The sequence below is a fragment of the Thamnophis sirtalis genome, unplaced genomic scaffold (assembly GCF_051295495.1).
Source record: "Thamnophis sirtalis isolate CommonGarterSnake01/CBP01778 unplaced genomic scaffold, rThaSir2_p1.2 scaffold_2, whole genome shotgun sequence".
NCBI classification, from domain to species: domain Eukaryota; kingdom Metazoa; phylum Chordata; class Lepidosauria; order Squamata; family Natricidae; genus Thamnophis; species Thamnophis sirtalis.
This window is the reverse complement of record NW_028261382.1, coordinates 99,670,598-99,694,517: the sequence shown is the minus strand read 5'-3', so window position 1 is coordinate 99,694,517 and position 23,920 is coordinate 99,670,598. Positions and strand designations below refer to the sequence as shown.

General features: G+C 49.7%; 2 protein-coding genes across 2 annotated transcripts in view; both read left to right on the top strand.

Moving 5' to 3' along the window:
- The window catches only part of DIXDC1 (DIX domain containing 1), a 48,385-nt gene extending 42,246 nt beyond the window's left edge, over positions 1-6,139 (top strand). The window contains exons 17-20 of the mRNA XM_087706521.1: positions 1,465-1,531; positions 2,057-2,165; positions 2,313-2,421; positions 5,236-6,139. Of these exons, the coding sequence (XP_087562647.1) occupies positions 1,465-1,531; positions 2,057-2,165; positions 2,313-2,421; positions 5,236-5,316 (366 nt within the window). The 3' untranslated portion in view covers positions 5,317-6,139. The remainder of the gene's footprint in view (positions 1-1,464; positions 1,532-2,056; positions 2,166-2,312; positions 2,422-5,235) is intronic.
- A 3,087-nt stretch (positions 6,140-9,226) lies between these two features.
- DLAT (dihydrolipoamide S-acetyltransferase) lies at positions 9,227-23,518 on the top strand. Its single transcript, XM_087706518.1, has 14 exons — positions 9,227-9,541; positions 10,739-10,840; positions 11,092-11,216; positions 12,225-12,387; positions 13,437-13,563; positions 14,195-14,388; positions 16,368-16,497; positions 17,048-17,115; positions 17,806-17,901; positions 18,761-18,868; positions 20,179-20,294; positions 20,457-20,619; positions 20,757-20,893; positions 21,453-23,518. The coding sequence occupies exons 1-14, from the start codon at positions 9,317-9,319 to the stop codon at positions 21,580-21,582; spliced, it is 1,884 nt and encodes a 627-aa protein (XP_087562644.1). The 5' UTR covers positions 9,227-9,316; the 3' UTR covers positions 21,583-23,518.
- Positions 23,519-23,920: the final 402 nt, after the last annotated feature.

Below are 23,920 nucleotides of genomic sequence, written 5' to 3'. Positions count from 1 at the left end.
AGCCCCTTGAGGGACCCATAATTTCCTTTCCACGCGTTCTCAGAAGCAGCCAGCGTAGGTGGGGCCCAGAAGTGCCCTCGTGCTCTGGAGTCTCTTCTCCTGCCATGGAGGCAGCAATAACAACGCCACTTAGACTTACCTGCCGCTTCACAAGGGTTTTTTTCAGCCCCCTCTAAGCGGTTTGCAGAATCAGCCTCCAACAGTCTGGGTCCCCATTTTACCCACCTCAGAAGGATGGAAAGCTGAGTCAACCTTGAGCTGGTCAGGATTGAACCCCTGGCAGTGGGCACAGTGAGCCTGCATTCTAGCAGGAATAATGGAAGGGAGGAAGGAAGGACAATAGCAATACCACTTAGACGTCTATACCGCTTCATAGTGCTTTTACAGCCCTCTCTCAGCGGTTTACAGAGTCAGCCTCTTTTCCCCAACAGTCTGGGTCCTCATTTTACCCACCTCGGAAGGATGGAAGGCTGAGTCCGCCTTGAGCCTAGTGAGGATTGAACTGTTGCAGAATTAGCCTGCAATACTGCATTCTAGCCACTGTGCCAACACGGAAGGAAGGAAGGACGGAGAGGGAGGGAAATAGCAGTAGCCCTTAGACTTATATACCCCTTCACAGTGCTTTTACAGCACACTCTAAGCCAGTGTTTCTCAACCTTGGCGACTTTAAGTCCTGTGGACTTCAACTCCCAGAATCCCCCAGCCAGCTATGCTGGCTGGGGGATTCTGGGAGTTGAAGTTCACAGGACTTAAAGTCGCCACGGTTGAGAAACACTGCTCTAAGCAGTTTACAGAGTCAGCCTGTTGCCCCAACAATCTAGGTCCTCATTTGACCGACCTCGGAAGGAGGGACACCTGAGTCAACCTGGAGCCTGGTGAGATTCAATGCCAATTAGATTGCAGTACTTCAATCTAACCACTGCACCACCTTGGCAAGCCCTATGATGGCAGACACCATCTGGATGCTTCCGACCTCACCCCTCCAGTATTTCTTGGGCTCAACTCAGGTCTGCGTTTTCGTCTGAGAGTGTCAGGGTTCCAAATAGCCTCCAAAATTAAATCCGAGTCCGAGGCAAAGGATTCCTCAAAGTTCCAATTTATTAAGAGAGCCATGTTGGCACATCTGGGGAAACCCGAATCTGAAAGCTTCCCGGTTTTCCCCACCCAGTTGAAAGTTCAAGATCTTGCCCCCAACACCCACAAGTCCATCACCCAATCTCCCACTGCCACGACCAGATTCCACCCCTCCAGTTCTGGCCAGGTGCAGAGACAAAGGATGACCTTGGTTGTCTAAGAAGAATGTTGTTATGGCTACATATCACCCAACTCTGTATAATCCCCCCCTTCCCAGTTTCCCACGATAGAAAGTGAGGCAGGCCTGAAGTCCCACAAGAAAAGATGGCTTGCAGGCATGACAGAATGTCCAAGAAGCCCACCCCTCATCCATCTGCTTTCCTTGTCCAGATCCGTGGGAAGTCGCCTGCAGGCCACGCCGGGAACGAATACCGGGAATCTTGGCCTTCCAACTCCAGTGAGTGCAATTCGGAGGTTCTCATTCTACGTTGGGAAACGTCCGGCTTTGAGAGGCTCCTGAGAATTGCCCCTTTTTTGGAAAAACAGGGTGGACTTTCCTGTTCCCCTCGGCCGATCGGACACAATTCTTCCTCTTGTTTAAAAGCCAGGCCTTTTAAGAGCCTCGCCTGGATCCTGTTACGAGCACAAAGCCGCATCTCTGGATATTATCCTGTTACGTGCACAAAGCCGCATCTCTGGATATTATCCTGTTACGTGCACAAAGCCGCCACTAGAGCAGGGGGTCTCCAACCTTGGCCACGTTAAGATTTGTGGACTTCAACTCCCAGAATTCCTCAGCCACTTGGATTATTTGTTTAGCAGAGGGATGGCATTTGGGGGAAAAACTGTCCTTGTGTCTAGTTGTTCTGGTGCGCAGTGCCCTGTAGCGTCGTTTTGGGGGGTAGAAAGCTGCGGGATTGAAACCCGTGTCTGCCAAAAGAAGGTGGTCTCTCAGCCTGCCTCTCTCTCCTCCTCTTTGCAGAACTGCCTCATTCCCACAGCACGCCAGCGGTGAGCAATAGCCCTTGTACCAAAGTGCTGTACTTTACCGATCGCTCCCTCACCCCCTTCATGGTCAGCATTCCAAAGAGGTGAGCCCCCCTCCCTCTCCCCCAACCCTAGGTCCGCTTCCCAAGAGCCCAGAATTGGTGTCTCCAAGGGATCCCCACCCCCTGGGCAGGGAGGGTGACATCTAGCCGGATGCTAGCACGCGCTCCCTCTCCTCTCTTGCTTTGCAGATTAGGGGAGGTGACGCTAAGGGACTTCAAATCGGCCATTGACCGAGATGGGACGCACCGCTACCACTTCAAAGCTCTGGATCCAGAGTTTGGGACGGTCAAAGAGGAGGTAAGGGCACACCTGGCAGGACGACACCTGTAAATGCTCATAGTGACAGCAGTTCATTAATTGCAGAGCCGAGGTGGCGCAGTGGTTAAATGCAGCACTGCAGGCTACTTCAGCTGACTGCAGTTCTGCAGTTCGGCTGTTCAAATCTCACCGGCTCAGGGTTGACTCAGCCTTCCATCCTTCCGAGGTGGGTAAAATGAGGACCCGGATTGTTGTTGGGGGCGATATGCTGACTCTGTAAACCGCTTAGAGAGGGCTGAAAGCCCTATGAAGCGGTATATAAGTCCAACTGCTATTGCTATATTCTCCATCTCTCTCCCTCTCTTCCTCCTTTTCTCTTTTTCCCTCTCTCCTTTTTTCTCTTTCTCTCTGTCTCCCCCCTTCTCCCTCCTTTCCTCTCTTTCCCTCTCTTCTTTTCTCCATCTCCCTCCTTCCCTCTCTCTCCCTCTCTTCCCCCTCCTCTCTTCCTCTTCCTCTCCCTCTCTTCATCTGTCTTTCCTCTTTCCCTCTATCCCTCTTCCTCCCTCCCTTCCTCTTGACTCTGTAAACCGCTTAGAGAGGGCTGAAAGCCCTGTGAAGCGGTATATAAGTCTAACTGCTATTGCTATTGCTAGAGTGACTGTTTGAAGTCGCCAGAATCAATTAGTAAAAGGGGTTTTTTGTCAGGACAAGGAGTTTGTTTTATGCTCTCACAGAGCAGATGGGATGTTTCTTCTCCCTGGAAATGCTTGCGTTTGGCTCTCATCAGTGGAGCGAAAGCCACGGGACAGGGAAGTGCGCGCGTGTGTGTGCTTACACATGGGTGCTCATATGCATGTGTGAGCATGAGAAAAATCACACCCTGCAGCTCTGAAAAACTCCCAGTCAGCTAGAAAAAGTGGGTCAGCTGTGTTTTCCACTCCAGAGCGCTCCAGGGGTGGGTAGTGTTGAGTTCTCATTTGTGCAGTGCAGAGTGTGGTTCGGTTTCTCCCGGATTGTGGGGACACAACTCAACGCCTGTCCTAGAAATGCTGAAGAGGCAATTGAAGGGCGGTTTTCGGCCTTGCGCTCTTCCACAGTCTTTTCATCAAGGCTGCTGTGGTTTTTATGCTTCAATCGTACGCTGCCCCCCCCCCCGGTTGCTCTGTGGGAGAGAGGAGTACAGGTGGCCCTCGGCAATTGAGCCCAACGCTTAACGTTGCTAAGTGAGACATTTGCTAAAGTGAGTCTTGCCCCATTTTACCACTTCTTGCCACGTTCGTTAAGCGAATCACTGCAGCTGTTAAATTACTAACCCCGTTGTTAAGTGAATCCGGCTTAAGCGTCTGAATGTAAATCATGTGATCATGGGGATGCTGCAGTGGTCATAACGTGTGAAAAATGGCCATAATTCACTTTTTTCTAGGCTCTTGTAACTCTGAACGGTCACTTGAGCGTTGGGGGGGCTGGACTGGAAGACCTCAAAGGTCCCTTCCAGCTCTATTTGTATTTGTATTTAAGTTTATTTATATGCCACCCTTTTCCCTGGGGGGACTCAGGGCGGCTTACAACTTAAAAAGGGGGGGGGGGAAACAAACTTTTAACATATAGAACAATACATCATTAAAACACAACATTCATATTCCGATTGATTGACTAAATGAACTGTTGTAAGTGGTGTATAAATTGCCATATTTGGGGATTATAAGACGCAGCTAAATTTAGAAGAGGAAAACAAAGAAAAAAAGGTTTTTGGCCTCTGTGCGCCTCAGTTTTGGCCCTTTTTTTGGTCCTTTTCCAGCCTTTTTTTTCTACCCATTTTCAAGGCTTTTTCAGCCCGTTTTTGAGTCTTTTTGGCCCTTTTATGAGTCTTTTTTTTGGCCTGTTTTTGAGGCTTTTTTGGCACATTGTTTTTGGAAAAATGTGCTGGAAAAAAACCTTAAAATGGGCCCCAAAAAAACCCCTTCAAAAATGGGCCACCAAAAACCTCAAAAAAGGGCCAAAAAAAGACTCAAAAATGCCCGCCCCCCCCAAAAGGCCTGAAAAAGGGTCGTGCGGAGGCCAAAAAATGGCCAGCCGGTGGATAGGGCTTCAGCAATATTAGGTCTATAAGATGCACAGACATTTTCACCCCCTTGGGGGGGGGGGGAAGTGCATCTTATAGTCCGAAAAATACGGTGGATGGATGGAAGCATGGATGGATGGACCAATTTTACTTAACCATCACCACTTTAAAATATGTGGTTTTCAACTCCCAGAGTTCCTCAGCCAACTGGGTCTGAGTTGTCAAAACTGCTGTGGATGGATAGATGGATGGATGGATGGATGGATGGATGGATGGATGGATGGATGGATGGACGGACGGACGGACGGACAGAATGAATAGATTGGTGTTTCTCAACCCTGACAATTTTAAGATGGGTGGCCTTCAAACTTCCAGAATTCCTTAGCTCAGGTTGAGAAGCATTGCGATCAGGGGTGGGTTTCAACCGGTTCGCGGCGGTCCCTGCGATCCGGTTGGTCGCCGAACTCGGAAGTAAGTAACTTCCGGGAACGGCAAAGCCCCCCCCCCCGCGCCCCCGCGCCCGCTCCTTACCCGGTTTTGATGAATTCTGCGCTTCCACGCATGCGCAGGACGCATACAGCGCCTGCGCGATCCTCCAGGAGCAGCTGGAGCATCGCACAGACGCTAGTACGCATGCGTGCACCGCGCACATGCGCGAGGACGCCGCATGCGTGCGCAAGGACGCTGCCGGCCTCGTTCCAACCGAACCGGTTGGAATGGGGCGAGAAACCCACCCCTGATTGGGATGGATGGATGGATGGATAATGTCCTTCTCTTTGCTTTCCATGTAGGTTTTCCATGACGACGACGTCATTCCTGGATGGGAGGGAAAGATTGTGGCTTGGGTGGAAGAGGACCACGGCGAGAACTAAAACCTTCTCTTTCGGCTGCTGGATGTGCCAGATACTCACCAAAAAGACCAAACTCCCAAACCCTCACAACAAGTGTTGATAACGTGTGATTTAAACTGCCAAAAGAAAGGAACTTTGATGAACTTTGGCTTCAAGGGAAGGACGTCCCTTCCAGCCGTTCCAACCCCACTGCCTCTCTACTCGGTCAAGGATGGCCCCAACAGGCGTGGCTTCCTGCTGCTTTCGATCTTCTGGAGAACTTCAGTCAACGGCGGACAGTATTACGTGGAGATTTGCACGTTTGTGATGGCCAAATCTAGGAACTCTTTTCCAGCGCCGTTGCAGCTCTTACCAGCCAATTTTCCCCCAAACACCTCTGTGGCCAGGCCACACCAGGCACCAGCAAGATCTCCTCCAGCGATCCAGTGGTTTGTGGATTGGATCAAAGAAGATCCAATCAATAGCATTGTGTTGGAAGGGGCCAGGATTCTTACGTTTTGCTTTTATTGTTTTGCATTCTGGTCTCGAAACGGTCCTTACTTTATTTCAGAGTCTTGTTACCTGTTGCCCAGGTAGGTGGCAATGCCTCCTGGAAAAAGACCCCAGGCTCCCCACCTCTGCTTTTCCAGGGTTGTGTTGGCACCACACAATCTCCTCTGTCCTACTTTCCTCCCCCCCTCTGGATGCTCTTTAATTAATTCATCACCAGCAGCAGCAGAGGGGAAGGCTGACCTCCCTGGTTTCACCCAGAGCTTGGTCTGAATTTGAGATTGATTTTTTTCCCCAATTAATGGCTAATTCCAGCCTGCCTTATCAGCTGAGATGGGTAGATAAAAGTGGGGCGTGAGATAAACTTCCACAAAATGTGGCAGTTAAGATTTCTGTGGGCAAAAAATCCAGGCCCTTTTCTGAAGCCTCTGCATACAATTCCAGAAATTGTGGTCTTTTTTTTTTTCTTATTGCCCCGCTGTCTCTTCTGCTGGCAGCAAATAGATCATCTGCCTTGTTGGGCCTCGAGCAGAATTTAATTCAAGACCCCCCAATGCTCACCCACCTCCCCTTTGCAATGATCTGCCAACGGTCTTGCTTTGGAAATCAGCCCGCTGGTGATCTTAGCTGTTCTGGAAGCTGTAAGAAACCAGGTTTCAAACACAAACAGGACAGACACATAAACTTTATGGACAAGTGAGTTTGTGCAGAGGTTGGAGATAAACACTCCCAATAGAGTGAATTATTCGTCCTTAGCTTCATAGGGAAAGCAAACTCTGGAACAGCGTTTTGAGCATTTAGAGGGGGAATATTTCGATACGCAAAAGGGTTTGTGCACTATTCTGCACAAGCAGAATCAGGTTCTTAAGAGCCACTCAGGAGATCCACGCCACCAGAGGTGAAGAGTCAGGGGTCAGGGGTGCTACCCCTGCAGAAGTCTGTGAGAACAGGGTAGTTTTTCCTTCTAACATTCCCCTCCTGTTTCGGGCTCCGAAATGCTGAATTAGAGGAGTGGGAAGTACGTATCCCCTTTGTGCATCTCGTGCCACCCAACATCCTGGCCCTGCTTGAATGAAAAACGGGGCCCAGTGAAAACCAGCATTCGCCGTTCCATCTTTCCTAAATCTGCAGCACCAGGCTTCCCCAAGCCTCACAGGACCCCCCTAGCATGAACCAGCCATCGGAAGGAACGCCCGTCCTTGTGTCCGGCCGTCTTCCGTGTCCTCCTCGCGGGAGGCCGAAGATTAAAAAAAAAAACGAAATCGTGTCTTTTGGATCGTTTTATAAGATTTCCACACGTCTTGTTTGGGTAAAACTTGTTCCTGTTTCTCGGGATTTCTTTGTATTTGCTTCACATCGTCGTTGAACAAGGACAGTGTGTTATATTTTTATACCAGCGTCGAGTGCTGTTTTTCCCTGTATATTTCTGAATATTGTATTTTATCCGTATTTCTAGGAAATGCAGAAAAGGCTTTATGACGGGCCTCTTGTTAATGCCAACCCACCTGGTTTCCCATAATTAGCTTTATTTTGCTATGGAGGTATACCTGAAGTCCAGAGTCTCTTACTTTTTGTTCGTTGCAGATTTGTATGTTGTTTGTCCTATTGTGTCCTCTGTGTACAGACAGAACGGGGTCTTTTCAGAACCTGTGTTTGTATCTGCAGTTGCACTTCAAGTGTATCCTATTCTACAGGAGCTTTAAAGTTGGCTTTTGAGACAACAGCGGATGAGGGAATGCCATTCCTGGGGGGGAAAAATACATTTTTTTTTTTGTGACTGGTTTGACTGTTGCATGAATTTAGTGGGTTGCAAAGCGATTGCATGGAATTACGGTTACTTAAAAGAAGAGTTTTATTTCAGCAAGAGATGTGCTTTAAAGTTAAAAGTTGTACATTTAAAAAAAAAGAGCATAATTTTATTTAAATTTAATTAAGACATCTTTATCACAAGGGCTTTTGCGGCCAGGCATAGAGAAAAAAAAAAAAATAGAGGTCAAAGCAGTGTGTAAAGAGTGTTTTATGGCCGGTTTGGCGTCTTTTATTTCCATAAAAATAATCTCGCATTTCTTAACTTTGTCCCTGAAATAATATAAACAAGTGTTGCATTACCGGTTTCGGGGTCATTTATTCTGCCCTGGCACTGTCCCCAGCCTGTTTGCTCTTGAGATGGGTTGGATTGGAGCAGATCTTAAATCCTAGAGCCAATCCAAGTTGGGGATTATGGGCGTTTTATCCAGCCCTGGGGAGTTTGCCCTACCCAGGAGTGCCCAAGACTTGGAAACTCCAACTCCAACCTGTGATTCATTATGCAAAAGTGGGAGGGGGGGAGAGGTTTCCAGCCCCAAATGTTGGGGGGGGGGTGTTTTTCCACAGGGCAACAGGGAAGCAGCTTCCTGAGTCTCAGCAAGTGATGTCATTTCCTGTATAGGCAGTCCTCAACTTACAACAATGCATATAGTGACCGTTCAAAATTACAGGGGCAGATTGTCGTAATAGACCCCCAAGATCACAATTCCCCCAATTATGTCGTCCTCGGCTTTCGACCATTCGTTCAGTGGCCAAAGTTAGAGCAGCATTGAAGAAAGTGACGTGACTGTTGCAGCATTCCCACAGATCAAAATGCAGATGCTGGGCAACTGACTCATATTTATGACGGTTGTGGTGTCCCAGGGTCACTGCGATCCCCTTTCGCGACCTCACAAGCCAAGTCCAAGGGGAAGCCAGCTTCGCTTTAACAGGCTAGTAACTCAATGACTGCAGTGATTCGCTTAACAACAGCGGCCAGAAAGGTCACAAAGCGGAGCAAAACAAACGTCTCACTTAACGGCAGGTTTTGGGCTCAATGAATTCCACGGCTCCTTAGAAAGGCATTTTCCAGGTGTCTCTTCGTGAGCTACGCGCGTGAAACTCGCTTCTTGCCTGCAAGCGTGCAACACATATACACACACCCGCCCATCCAAAGAGGAGCAAAGGGATCGCTTGCTGTGGGGAGGTTTCGGGGGGGGGCACAGAGAAAGGGGGCGCAGAGCCCACCGTGCAAAGAGACCCCCTCCTCTTTCTTGCAAGGGATCCCCCTCCTTGCTTGCATCCGCATTGGGGGCCGGTGCAAAGCGAGGAAGGGCTGCACCTGAGCCAGGACTGCCTATCCATACCCCCCCCTCGCCCCTGACTCGAAACCCACCCACCCTTTCCGACCCGTGCCCACCCACCCCTTTTTTTCCCCCCCTGGATCTGCTGCAAAGCCAGCTCCGCCTGCAGCACCAGCACCAGGCGCGCGCGGAGGACCCGGGGGCAGCAGAGCGCATGCGCGGCCCGGCGAGGTCGCCTGGGGTGAAGCCTCCGCGCTCGAAGCCCCGCCCCCCCTCCGCGCGGCTTGACGGCCCTTTTGCGACACCGTCGCGCCCCGCGCCGCCCCTTTTCCGCGCCGCACGGCACGCCGCTGCCCGCCCGCGGGGGGAGAAGGGAGGTCATCCGGCCGCCCTCCGCCTGACAGGACCGGGACGCCGCCGCCGCCGCCGCCTCGAAGGCCGGGATGTGGCGGGTGCTGGCCAGGCGCCTGCTGGCGTGGCAGGGGGCTCGGCTGCCGGGGGCGGAGGGGGCTGCCCGGGGCCGCGCCTGGGGAGGCTGGGCCGCCGCCGCTTCCCGCTCCTGGGGGGGCCGAGAGGGGGGAGGGGCCCCCGCCGCGCTGCTGCCCCCCCGCTGCTGCGCCCCCGCGCCCCCCCGCCGCCACTGGTGCAGCCTCCCGCCCCACCAGAAGGTGAGGGAGCAGCCCCCCCCCAATTACACCCCCCCCCCGGGCTTGGAATTAGGGGCGTCATCTGGGGGGGTTTCTCGTCCAGGCTTCTCCTCTGGGGAGGGGCTGAATGGGGGAGGGCAATGGATGGCTTTGGGCCCAGGTTCCTCCCCCCCCCAAAGCATCCCTGTCCTTGAGAGGCCTGGGGGGTCTTCATGCCCTTCAGAAGCGCCCCCCCTCCTCCAATCCCCCCATCCCCCCCTTCAGCCAGTCCAGGGGTTCCCAAAGTGGGCCCAGGCCCCACAGAGGAGGGGGCTCAATTTGAACCTTTTTTAAAAGCAAGTTAGTGTCCTTTTAGGCTTCCTCCCCATGAGTAGAGTTCGCCTTTTGCGTAATGGGTATACACACAGACACACACACACACACACACACACACACACACACACACACGTATGTATTTAGTATCACAACCCCTGGTATGCCCAAATATGGGAGGAAGCCTACTACAGCCCAGGTTCGAATCCCAGTAAGGGTATGGCTAGCTGATGAGAGCTAAATAGCTTGAAATAGATCTATACTAGTCTCCCTTCATTTATTTATCAGCACAAATACAACACACACACACACACATATCCTTTATTGTCATTTTACAAAATAAATACAATAAAATTGGCATTCTTACAGTAAAGTAAGGATTATATGTCGGAGTGGGGGGGGCATCACAATTTTAGAGATGCTTAGGTGGGGCATGGCTAAAAAAAGGTTGGGAACTACTGAGCAAGAAGGGAACACACACACACACACACACACACACACACACACACAAACACACACACACACGGGGCCTCTGGAGACCTCCTGCAGGGGGAAGGAGAATATTTGCAGCTCAGGGTTGGAATGAGGGGGCGGGGGGGGGTCCTTGGTCGGCTCTGAGCTTGGAAGGGGCTGCGTCTAATCAATGGGAACCGACCAAGGAGAGAAACCACCTGGAACTAAGGGGAAATTTCCTGGCAGTCAGAACAATTAATCAGAGGAACTGTTTGCCACCAGGAATTGTGGGTGCGCCAACACTGGAGGTTTTTTAAGAAGAGGCTGGACAGCCATTTGTCTGAAGTAGAATAGGGTTTCCCGCTTTAGCAGGGGGTTGGGCTAGAAGACCTCCAAGGTTCCCCCCAAACTCTTTATCATGCTGCGGTCCTTAACCCCTTTCTTCCTCCACAGGTGCCTTTGCCTGCCCTTTCCCCCACCATGCAGATGGGCACCATTGCGCGCTGGGAGAAGAAAGAAGGGGAGAAGATCAACGAGGGAGAGCTGATTGCGGAGGTATTTGGGGAAGGGCAGAAGCTGGCAGCTCTCCTGCCAGGCAGATGGGTTGGCTGGGCATTTGGCCCTCGGTTCTCCCCCTTTGTTGATGGGCTTTCGGATTAGCAACATTGTGCAGGAGAGTCTGTGTTTTTACTCAGTTTCTTACTCTTCGCGGCTGAAGTGGGAAGTAGAACTCGGGCAGCGTTGTTCATCAATGTGCGGTTGTGAAGTGTATTTCAGGGGAATTGTTGTGTGTGTGTGTGTTAAAGATAGAGACGGACAAAGCAACCGTGGGGTTTGAGAGTCTGGAAGAATGCTACCTGGCCAAGATTCTGGTCTCCGAGGGAACGCGGGATGTCCCCATCGGATCCATCATCTGCATCACGGTGGACAAGTGAGTCAGGCTGGGAAGGTTCCCGATATATTTGGCTTCCTTCTTACAGGTTTTTTTCCCCATTATTCCGACTTGAACCCCATCGCCACACAGGGTCGGCCTCCTCCGGGTTCCGTCTACCAGCCAATGCCACCTGGCTACTACCCAGGGGAGGGCCTTCTCTGTGGCAGCTCCGGCCCTCTGGAACGAACTCCCCGCAGGGATTCGGACTCTCACCTCTCTCCAGGCCTTCCGAAAAGCCGTTAAAACCTGGCTGTGCCGGCAGGCCTGGGGTTGATGAGTTCCCTTCCCCTCTCGGCTTGTGTGGTTGTGTGATTCTTGGCTATTTTAACTACTTGTATTGTGTTCTATGTTCCCCTTTTCCCCCTTTGAGTTGTTCGCCGCCCTGAGTCCCTCCCGGAGAAGGGCGGCATACAAATAAAAGAAATCTAAATCTAATCTAAATCTCCCGTGAAAAGTGCCTGCCCTTCAGTTGATGTTCTTTTCTCAAAACATCTCCTGGATCTCTTGGGTCCCATCTTTTTTTTTTTTTAATATAAATTTTTATTTTTATTATATAGACAACACATACACACAACAATAAAAAAAAACATCATCACATACAGCATGTCGTTTGGTTACAGGTGTTTTAACATCCATATTCTCGAATAACATTTACCATCTCAGATTTTTTCATCTAGTATAACTAAATACCTCTCTTTCATTGTACAGTATATGTTCAATTACAATTAGTATTATTTTTTCCAGTAAATCATGATTCCCTTACATTCTTGATTGTCTATTTGATAACAGTATACCTTTATATAATCCTCATGTGATAGATTTTTTTTTGCCAACCATTTATATTTGTATATCACTGTTTTCAATTATGCATAATTCCACCAATCAACTATCAGGTATGCCTAACCCTAACACTAACCTATCTTGAAGCTTGAGGGGGGTTCCCGGTGGCAAGGTTAGGGCACTGCCATTCCTTAATAGTGGCTTAAGCTTCCTTCCTCCTTTTAGGCCTGAACTTATTGGCGCATTCAAGGATTACACTTTGGATTCAGCAGCTGCCACCCCACCAGCGGGCTCAGTGCCGCCCCCACCTCCTGCAGCTGCTCCCCCAAAACCAGCAGCTCAACCATCGACACAAGCGCCAGGCAGCTCCTATCCTCCCCATATGCAGGTACGACTCAACTCCCAGTTTGCATTCTTTTCTCTTTCTTATGGCACATTTTAGCTTCAGACCCAGTGATGGGATTCAGCCGGTTCGCACCTATTCGTGAGAACCGGTTGTCAACTTTCCCAGCAGTTCGGAGAACTGGTTGTTGGAAGAAATCTCTATCAATAGTTAGATTTCATAGGGCTTTCAGCCCTCTCTAAGTGGTTTACAGAGTCAGCATATTGCCCCCAACAACAATCCGGGTCCTCATTTCACCCACCTCGGAAGGATGGAAGGCTGAGTCAACCCTGAGCCGGTGAGATTTGAACAGCCGAACTGCAGAACTGCAGTCATCTGAAGTAGCCTGCAGTGCTGCATTTAACCACTGCGCCACCTCGCCCCCCACTTTACAGGGCTAATCCTGTAAGGAAGGCAGGAAGGAAGGAACATTCAGGTGGTGTTTCTAGCCTAATCTTTATTGCGCTATTTGCAAAAACTGCCTCTCCGGTTAACCCTTATCACATTGTCACAGCTAAGGCAAAGCGCCCATCAACCTGAGTGACCTTGAGTTGGCCACACCCACCCAGTCACATGGCCACCAAGCCCCGCCTACCCAGTTGGTCATCGGGGGCAGAGAACCGGTTGTTCAATTATTTGAATCCCACCACTGTGAATCCGACCCCTTCATAACCTCCATCCTCTCGTCCTGCCGTGAGCCTCTTCATAACTTCCATGACCTTCCTGCTATGAGCCTCCTCTGCTGAGGGACCAACAGAGCCCCCGGGCTGTTTTGATGGGTCTGAAGGCCTGGTGGAAACAGAAAAGACCGGCTCCATTCTCCAGGCATGGATGGGACTTCCAGTCTCTCTTTTAAGTGACATCGATTCTGGCTGTGAAAATCGGAGCTCAGAATTCAGATGCGCTGGTTATACAATTAGAGCGCTCCTTTGCGTGATGCTGGTGTCTCTTCTCCAGAGGAATTTAACACAGGCGAGAATGGCCCATGTTGAGTAGGGGCAGTGCTGGGTTTTGCGATGCATGTGAGTGCAGGGCTGCCTTTTCCATCCTCCTAGATTCTCCTTCCTGCCCTCTCTCCCACGATGACCATGGGCACCGTTCAGAGGTGGGAAAAGAAAGTTGGGGAGAAGCTGAGCGAAGGAGATTTATTGGCGGAGATCGAGACGGACAAAGCCACAATAGGTGAGAATCTCTCCCTCCTCCGTGAGAACGTTTTTGTTGTGAGGCGTTGCTGTTTGCGTTTCTTAAATGGTGCACAACATGGCCAAGATCCCCATTCCACTACTTCCACTACTACAGGGGTCGGCAACCTCAAACACTCAAAAGAGCCACAAAGGTCCTAGCCGGAAGGCCCCCCATTCAATTCTGAAGCCGACTAGAAGTCCGGTTCCCCCCATCATAAAGTCTCCTCCTTTTTCCTCTAACTGTCCTAACCGAAAGCCCTATCAATTGTGGAGCCGACCGGCAACAGGGAGCCACAGCAGAGGGACGAAAGAGCCACATGCGGCTCCAGAGCCACAGGTTGCCGACCCCTGCGCTGCTAGATAAGAGCACCGGATAAGGCCGCCAGAGCAATATTTGAAGCATTATTCAACTGCCTTGGCGGGTTAGATATTTGCCCAAAGGGAAATAAGTTCCAGATTGGTTTGTCTCTCGGGTGGCACCTCCATGTCTCCTGATTTAATGGACGGCCTGCCAGCGATTCCACTTGCTGGGATGCCTGGTGGTGACTTGTTCCGTCTCCGAGCGTGGTTGAAGCCCTTCCAGTCTCCCTTCCGAACTCTCCTCCTTTCTCTCTCTCCCCTTTTTGAAGGCTTTGAAGTGCAAGAAGAAGGTTACCTAGCGAAGATCCTGATAGCGGAAGGGACCAGAGACGTCCCCCTGGGAACCGTACTCTGCATCATAGTGGAGAAGGAGTCGGACATTCCCGCTTTCGCAGACTACAGGGATGCTGGGATCGTCGATATCAAGCCTCCCGTGTCCCCACCGACTCTGCCCCCAAGCCCTGTATGTACAGCCTCTGGAAGGTGACCTGGGCAGGGAAGGCAAAGTGTGGGGGGGATGCCCAGCTGATTTCTCAGAGCCCCACAGAGATTCCAGCTTCAGTTCCTCTCGGGCAAGAGACTTCCTTGGCCTCTAGGGGCCTCTAGAGCAAAGGTCTCCAACCTTGGCAACTAAACATTGCAAGTCTTTAAGAAGATGTTGGATAGCCATTTGTCTGAAACGGTATAGGGTTTCCTGCCTAGGCAGGGGGTTGGAATTTGGAATTGGAATTGGTATTTTATTATTTGTATGCCGCCCTTCTCCGGAAGGACTCAGGGTGGCAAACAATTCAAAGGGGAAAAAAAGGGGGAACATAAAAGACAAAATACAAATAATAAAAGTGGACAACAGTCACACAACCATACATGTCGAGAGGGGAGAGAACTCATCACCCCCAGGCCTGCCGGCAAAACCAGGTTTTGATGGCTTTTCGGAAGGCCTGGAGAGAGGTGAGTGTCCGAAACCCTGTGGGGAGTTCATTCCAGAGGGCCGGAGCTGCCACAGAGAAGGCCCTCCCCCGGGTAATAGCCAGGTGGCATTGGCTGGTAGATGGCACCCGGAGGAGGCCAACCCTGTGAGATCTAATGGGTCTGTGGGAGGTAATTGGCAGCAAGCGGTCTCTCAAGTTGGACTAGAAGACCTCCAAGGTCCCTTCCAACCCTGCTATTGTATTGTATTATAAGCTTGGCGGACTTCAACTCCCAGAATTCCCCAGCCAGCTTTGCCAGGCTTAAACTTTCCAAGGTTGGAGACCCCTGCTCTGGATCAGTGGTGGCTAACCTTTGTGTTGCGTGCCAAACTTGCAAGCGTGTGCGTGGCAGCACCCATCATGTAAAGCGTTTCCCCCACATGTGCATGCACGCACAACCCTCCCACATACTCCCCTTCCCCACGTGCACCTCACTGCTCACCTCCAAGCTAAACTTCGTGTTTCCACCGAGGGGTGGATGGGGGAGGCCGTTTTTGGCCCTCCCCAGGCTCCAGAGGCTTTCCTGAAGCCTGGGGAGGGCGACAACGGTGCCCCCAGCCCTCCAGAGAGGCTGAAAATCAGCTGGCCAGCACACACATGCACACAGGAGCTGACATGGGGCAACGGCTCGCATGCCTGAAGAGATGGCTTCGCCTGACACAGGTTCTCCATCACAGCTCCAGGTCATTCATTCATAAAATGTATTGGTCACCCATCTTTCCACAAGGTAACTCTGGGCAGCTTACAGTAATAAAAGATAATGTATACAATTAAAAACACAACACTCGTAAACGCTATTAATCCTTTACAAAGGAGGTGCAGGACTGTTCCTACGCCTTCTTTACCTAAAAAAAAAAAAAGGAAAGAAATTCTCTTTGTAAAAACGACCTAATCCAAATACTTCTCGGTTGAAAGAAAACTTTGGTCTCAGGGTGGCGTGGAAGCTTCTGTTGGGTGGAACTTGGAACAAAATGTACCAATGGTTGGAGATGAGGAAAAGGAGTCGGAACAGAACATTTTGAGGATTGTAAAATTGGAACTGGATAAAGGAGGATAAAGGGGTGTGTTAATAAGATTAAAGTAGCTATGTACGATAAGTAGAAAGTGCATTTGTTGTTATGTTAAAATACGTATGGAAATGACAAAGCCAGAGAGGTCGCTCTGTGTCCAATGTTTTTATTGCTTACTCAATAAAAAACATTAAATTAAAAAAAAAGCTTCTGTTGGACGACAGAGAGACTTTTAGAGAGTTTAGAGTGAATAAATTTAACAGATAAGCAGATTTTCATGACCTGCTCCCACTGACCCTCCTGAGCTCAGACCATGAGTGAACCGAGTACTTCCAGACTATCCACAGTGGGCTAAAGAGGACGAATGCCACCTCCCAGGTGTCTCTCCTGCAAAGTCAATAAACTTGGGAGGGCAGAGAATTTCCCACCTTACGAATTCTCTTTTTATCTTTTTATTCCTTCAGGCGGCGGCCGTTTCAGCCCAGGCGGCAGCCTCTCCGGCCAAGGCTCCTGCACATAAAGGGAGGATCGTTGTGAGCCCTCTGGCAAGGAAACTAGCCTCAGAGAGAGGGATTGATCTCGCCCAGGTGAAAGGTGAGCGGCATCTTTTCCGAGGCCTCATCCGCCCTCCCCTAAAAAGTGCTAGTCGTAACTTATAAAGCCCTTCATGGTATTGGACCTGGGTACTTGAGAGACCGCCTCCTGCCAATTACCTCCCAAAGACCAATTCGATCGCACAGGCTTGGCTTTCTCCAGGTTCCATCTGCCAGGCAATGCCATCTGGCTACTATCCGGGGGAGGGCCTTCTCTGTGGCAGCTCCGGCCCTTTGGAATGAACTCCCTGCGGAGATCCGGACCCTCACCTCTCTCCAGGCCTTCCGGAAAGCCGTCAAAACCTGGCTGTGCCGGCAGGCCTGGGGTTGATGAGTTCCCTTCCCCTCTCGACTTGTATGGCTGTGTGATTTTCATGTATTTTAATTATGTGTACTGTTGTTTATGTTCCCTTTCCCCCCTTTGAGTTGTTCGCTGCCCTGAGTCCCTCCTGGGGAAGGGGGGCATACAAATAAACTCAAACTCAAACTCAAAAGGGTTTAGTTGCCTCTTGGGTGAGAGATTCCCCCCCCCCCCTTGCACTTCTCATCAGGTACAGGGCCAGAGGGACGGATCACCAAGAAGGACATCGACTCATTCGTGCCATCTAAGGTTGCCCCGGTGAGTAGCTACGTTGCCCCTTCTGGCTTCACTGCCTAGCAGGAGCTGATCCGCAGAGGGTTACCTGGGGTCTGATTTCTTTTTTTTGGGGGGGGGGGGGGGGAATGTCAAAAATGCATGTTTGCATCGTGTTCCATGGGAAAGTTCTCCAAAGAAACATCAGCCTAAGGCAGGAGTGGGAATGCTTCCCTAAATACATGATGCAAACGTACATTTTTCACCTGACTTTCCAAAAGCTACCAGGTGGAGTAATGCCCTAGAAAATCTGCCAAGGATTTGCTTACTGTATTTTGGCTACTCAGCCTGTTTTGGGAATGTGTGAAGGTTTAAGCAAACTGCAGGACAAGATCTGGCTGAAGCAAAAGCCAGCCGACATTTTCACTGCCATCGTGGTGTCTTTTTTGCTGTCCCTTCCATAAATCTCTCACGTTCGATCGTTCTTTCTTTTTCCCCCAACTGTATTGATTTTCTCCCGCTGAAAGCTTCCTTTTAAGCACAGGCATGGGCTATAGGAGCAAAGGGAAGAGTTAGAAGCACCTTGTAGACTTGAGAAAATCAGCAGCAGGGAGGGGGGGATTCGGTGCAGCTTTAAAACTCCCCCGGGAAAACCGTGGGGAATCCTAAGGTCTCCTTCCCTTCTGCCAGCCGGCCCTTTGGCACTTCTTCACTGGCCTCCTTGTATTCCCACAGGCCCGGCCACCAGATGCAGTTCCTCCGGCTGCGCCAGCTCCTGCAGCTGCCCCCACAGGTGTCTTTACTGATATCCCCATTAGTAATATTCGAAAGGTAAGTCAAAGGCCTTGGCGCATCGCATGCCGCAGGCAAGCAGACAGGTTGAACCGTGTTTAACCTCGGCTTCCGTAAGATGTGTATTGAAGTCCACACATCTTAACAACGGTCAAGGATCAGGTTAGGTTAGATTAGGCAAAGATGGATGGATGGATGGATGGATGGATGGATGGATGGATGGATGGATGGATGGATGGATAGGAGAGAGAAAGAGAGACAGAGAGAAAGAGGGAAAGAGAGAGACAAAAATAGATAGAAAAAGAGATGAGAGAGAAAAAGAGAGAAAAAGGAGAGAAAAAGAGACAGATATATAAAAAAGGGAGAGAGAAAGGGAGAGAAAGAGACACAAAGATAGATGAGAGAGAAAGAGAGAGAGAAAGGGAGAGATAAAAAGGAGAGACACAGACAGACAGAGATAGAAGAGGGAGAGAGACAAAGATAGATGAGGGAGAAAGAGGGAGAGAAAGACAAAGATAGATATGGATGGATGGATGGATGAGAGAGAGAGAAAGAAGGAGGGAGGGAGAGAGATACTTGGGAAATTTCCTTTGGAGTTATTGATGGGGGATTTTCATCCATCAACCTCTTCCTTCTTGGACATTTGCATTCAAAGAGTTAATCCGGACAGAGAAAGTTGGAGAAAGAATTAGCCAGAAATGATTAGACAAAGTTGACATCAGGGGGCCAAGTATTTGGAGGACATTTTTGAGTAATAGTTGGGGGGAATCTGCTTTTCTGGATATTTGAAAAACGGTGCCCCCAAATTCCCGGCTTTAGTCTGGTCTACATTAAAGCCGTTCACTTCGTTTCAGGTAATGTTGCCTTCTTACCTGCATCCTGCTTTCTTTGTTCTCAGGTGATTGCCCAGCGTTTGATGCAGTCTAAGCAAACGATACCTCACTATTATCTCTCTGTTGACGTCAACATGGGAGAAATATTGGAGCTGAGGAAAGAGCTCAACCAGGTAACTTAACGGTTGTGACTTACGCAGCCAACCGGATGTTTATGTGCCTCTGACTCTCCATCCTTCCAATTCGCTTGCTGCAGATGCTCCCTCAAGTTTGCATTTCTAGGATTTGGAGAATGTAAGGGAGAGAGCATTCATTCCACAGGGCTAATTCCACAGGAAGACGTACATTTTACAAATAGCAATAGCACGTAGACTTGTATACCGCTTTACAGCCCTCTCTCAGCGGTTTACAGAGTCAGCCTCTTGCCCCCAACAATCTGGGTCCTCATTTTACCCACGTCGGAAGGACGGAAGGCTGAGTCAACCTTGAGCCTGGTGGGATTCCAACTATGGCAGCCGGCAGTCAGCAGAAGGAGCCTGCAGTACTGCACTCTAACCACTGCACCACTGCACTGCCCACAGGGGGTGATGGCGAACGCATGGCATGTGTGCCACAGGAGGCACGCAGAGCCCTCTCTGCGGGCACGCCAGCCATCGCCCCAGCCTAGCTCCACCGTGCATGCGCACGCATGTCCCGCTGGCCACCTGTCTTCGGATCTCTGCTGCGCATTCATGGGGGCGGGGTGCATGCAGGGGACCCACGTGTGTGTGCTTGGGAGGGGCGGGGCGCATGCACAGAGGGCACTCGTATTGTGGGACCTCACGCCACACCCCCTCACCCCGTTTTGGCTTCCAGGTAAGTGCAGGAGGCTTTCCAGGCCCAAAACGGGGCACAGGAGAGGAGCATGCGCAATGGGTGTGGCACCCACGGGGGAGGGTCATGCACGCATTGCATTATGGGTGCGAGCACCCCCGCCTGCACTGTCACACACCCCCCCCCACACACACACTTTTGGCGCGCAACAACAAGGTTAGCCATCATCGTCCTAGCGATAGAACGAAGCAACACTTAAAATTGTGATAAATCCAATGAAACCGTCTGGGCTTCAAAATAAAGCAAAATCATTTCTTTGTAGAACTTGGCTTTGTGGGAAATAGGCATGTTCAGTTTGGAAAGCATGAGAACCTCAAGGTGTGAATGGAACCCCCCATTTTTCTTAGCCGGGTCATTCTGGCTGCACAGTCACAACCGTTGCACTTCTGATGGCCATAGGATTGCGTACACCAGGATTTCGGTTTTCTCGACTTAAGTACCGATATGTGGGCCTCAGTTCCCAGAATTCTCCAGCCAGCTGGGAAATTGCTGGAAATCCTGGGAATTGAAGTCTGTTGTCCCTGGAGGTTTGCAGAGAATAGTTCATTGGTGACTTCTACTCAACTGATCAGTTTGAGCAGCGTTTCTTCCCTCGGCTGTCCCTCTGCAGGAGATGCCACAGAACACCAAGCTGTCCGTCAACGACTTCATTATTAAAGCTTCGGCTCTGGCCTGCTTGAAGGTGCCGGAAGCGAATTCTTCATGGTTAGAAACAGTCATTAGGCAGTAAGTACACCGGTGGTCCAGGCAGGGGTGGAGATTTGGCTCCTCCTGGAAGGCCAGTGAAGACTCTTTATTACAAGGAGCAGCATCTTGCCGTGTTTCTTCAACCGGATTTTGTGAGCGGTCGCGGAGTCTCGTCAATGAAAATCACTTTCTGTCTTTCAGAAACCACGTAGTTGACGTAAGCGTGGCGGTCAGCACCCCAGCCGGGCTTATAACGCCCATTGTGTTTAATGCACACACCAAGGGCTTGGCCTCCATTAACCAAGACGTCGTGACGTTAGCCAGCAAAGCGCGGGAAGGCAAGCTTCAGCCCCACCAATTCCAGGTGCGTCCCCTTCCCTCAGCTACCTCTCTCCCTTCGGGTGGCTATTCAATGTTTTGTTACGACGCCTTCGCATTTTCTCGTTCGCAGGGCCAGTGATTCGCGCCGCAGCCTTGAACCTTTTTGTGTTTCCTTCACAGGGGGGAACCTTCACAGTTTCAAATTTAGGAATGTACGGCATTAAGAACTTTTCAGCCATCATCAATCCACCGCAAGCTTGTATCTTGGCGGTTGGGGGCTCGGAGAAGAGGCTGGTGCCGGCAGATAATGAAAAAGGGTAAATGCTTTTTCTTTTGTTAAACAAGTGGAAAGCCAGCCTCTAAGCCCTTCATGGTATTGGACCTGGGTACTTGAGAGACCGCCTGCTGCCAATTACCTCCAATAGACCGATTAGATCCCACAGATTAGGCCTCCTCCCAATTCCATCCGCTGGCCAGTGCCGACTGGCGACTACCTGGAGGAGAGCCTTCTCTGTGGCTGCTCCGACCTCTGGAACGAGCTCCCCGTGGGGATTCGAACCCTCACCACCCTCCAGGCCTTCCGCAAAGCCCTTAAAACCTGGCTGTTCCGACAGGCCTGGGGCTAAAGAGCTTTTGCCCCCCTTTTCGAATGGTATGGTTGTTGTGTGTTTTTAAATTGTGTATTGTTATGTTCGTCTTTTTATCCCCTGTCTGTACTCCCTTCCCTGACTGAATTGTGAGCCGCCCCGAGTCCCCTTCAGGGAAAAGGGCGGCATATAAATGTAATAAATCCAAATCCTAATGCAAAGCGGGGTATTTCTTATTGTGTGGACGGAGGAAATAGTAAAGAGAGCCTTTCCCCCCTCTTCCCCACAGGTTCGATGTGGCCAGCATCATGTCCGTGACCCTCAGCTGCGACCACCGCGTGGTGGACGGAGCCGTGGGGGCCCAGTGGCTGGCAGAGTTCAAAAGATTCCTGGAGAAACCAGCCACCATGCTGCTATAACTTCTCAAAGGACTTTGGCGACCTGATCGCTTCATTCTAAAAGAAGCTATTTATATATCGGAGGGTTAGACTTTTAAAAAGAAAAAAAAAAGATGTTTCCTTCTTTTATTTTTTAAAGAAAAGTCTATTATAAACAGGCGGCTGGTGACTTTTGAATGACCAGTGACCAGAGATTGCGAAAGGTTCTGTGGGTGGCCTTCCAAAGACAAATTACAGCCGCGCTTTTATCGTATTCGGTGGATGGATTGGCAAACTTTTCCCCAGTTGTCGAAAATAATCATGTGTTGTAATGATTCCGATCACAACGGTGCAGGGTATCACGTCCTCTCCTCCCCACCCCACCCAGCTAGCTGGCTCAGCCTTCATTTTCAATAAAACCAGGGATTTGAGATGAAATAAGACCCCCCCCAAAAAATTGAACCGTAGAGTTGGGACAATTTAAATCAGTGTTTCTCAACCTTGGCAACTTGAAGATGTCTGGACTTCCACTCCCAGAATTCCCCAGCCAGCATTCGCTGGCTGGGGAATTCTGGGAGTGGAAGTCCAGACATCTTCAAGTTGCCAAGGTTGAGAAACACCGATTTTAAATTGTCAGCAGAAAAAAAGAAGGAATCCTCCACTTGTGTTCTAAATACTACAGAAAAATTTAAAAAAAAGATGCTATCATCTGAAAATAGATGACATTCTAACTTTGCAGAATTCAACTGTAAGCCAGATGTTTTAGCAGCAGGGAATCCTTTTAGCAGAGACTGCAAGAGAAGATGAAAGTTTGAGTCAGAGCAGCTAAAACCGAACAGCCCTTTAAAAACCCTTCTGATGATTTTTGCCTTATGTGAGTTTCCGTAATTTGAGCTTGCGTTGTTTCGCTTCCTTTATAGGTCAGTAAACGCAGTTTTACTCCAAACAGAAGTCATTTGTTAGGGAGTCAGCTAAAGATAGGCGACATATGGGCTCCTTACAGACTCCCCCCGTAGGTCCCTCCTCCCCCATTTAATGGTCTAGACTGGGCAGATTGGGGCTGTTTTCCCACTGAAAGGAACATGAAGGTTGCGGTTCCATCCTTTAAGCAAGGTTTGCGTGCAGGAATGTGAAAACAATCTTTCCTCCCTCCCACGTTGGAGGAAGTTTTGTGAAATATCCCATCCCACACAGGAAGCTGCTGCTCCCTCTGTAAAATGGGCTAGTCTTAAGCATGAAGCACTCCAGAGGTTCCCAAAATCAGCCCATATTGCAGCTGTACTCGGCCTCCGGCGATCTTGCATTTGAGATGGGACGTTGACCTCAGAATAGCTGAACTTTTGCTAACTGCATGAAAGAAGGGGGGGAAAAACCCCGATGCCTTGTGATCAAGTGGCCCAACCAAGTGTGAATTAGTTGTGCTTGGATTCCACTAAATCAGTAGAACAATTGGGCACAACCACTTCAGCTCCCAAGAAATCCAGAACCAGACTGCTAATCTGGAACAACTTTGCTATCTTGTCCGTCCCAGGCTCGAGAGAAGCAGAATTTCATAAGTCGTAAATTTGTAAACATCTTTGCTAGAAACGAGATTTCTTTAAAACGGGGCCCAGCCACGGTTTTAATTGTGCCCTAGGTAGATAAGAGTTTCTAATGGGAAATGCCTCTTTTGCTTGCCAAGGGAAAAAAGCTAATTTTAAAAGGTGGATCATGTAAATGGCTAATTGATGTGACCCGAGCAGCCGAGTAGACCATTAACCAATACACCCCATGTTAATCTGTACGTCACCACTTCATTCAATATTGTCTGTCAATTTGCGCTACTGAATCCACTACAAGTTATATATACATGCAATTAAATATTTTTTTTTCTGAGAACCAATTTATTGAGTTTGGTTGTAATTCAACCGTTTGGTAAGAAAACATCTTAATTTGGTTACAGACTGGCATTAAAAGTTTGATGTTCTTTGGACTGTTACTCCTTTTCCTGAGAGTTTTTTGTTTAGCTGTCTGTAGACATTGAATGTAAGTTATTTGGTGAGGAAAAATGGATAAATATCAAAGTGGGAAGGCCCTTGACATCTCAGGTCTGGAAGGCCACTGCTGTTAACTCTGGAGTTATTTTGTATGTTTTTAGTGATTCTTTTTTTAATCCAAGTGAACCAAAAGGTCCTTTATAATCTTCAGCACTTGAATGAGCCTTTTGTTAAGAAATCACGTCCCTTCAGTTGTGTCCTCGGGGTATTGTACAAGACAATATGGCAGCCATAACCAGCTCAAAGTTATACCAATTTTTTTTTGAGCACAACTTCAAACATACGGTGGCAGATGCAATCTTGAATGTTTTGTCCATGCCTGCAGATGCCACTTCTTTAAGCAT

What these genes read in the sequence shown, in the direction of transcription:
- DLAT (XM_087706518.1), top strand. Translation starts at nt 9,317, where the DNA reads ATGTGGCGGGTGCTGGCCAGGCGCCTGCTGGCGTGGCAGGGGGCTCGG. An exon ending in TGCCATCTAAGGTTGCCCCG is followed by an intron (nt 17,116 to 17,805) that starts GTGAGTAGCTAC and finishes GTATTCCCACAG; the next exon opens with GCCCGGCCACCAGATGCAGT. An exon ending in CCGGCAGATAATGAAAAAGG is followed by an intron (nt 20,894 to 21,452) that starts GTAAATGCTTTT and finishes TCTTCCCCACAG; the next exon opens with GTTCGATGTGGCCAGCATCA.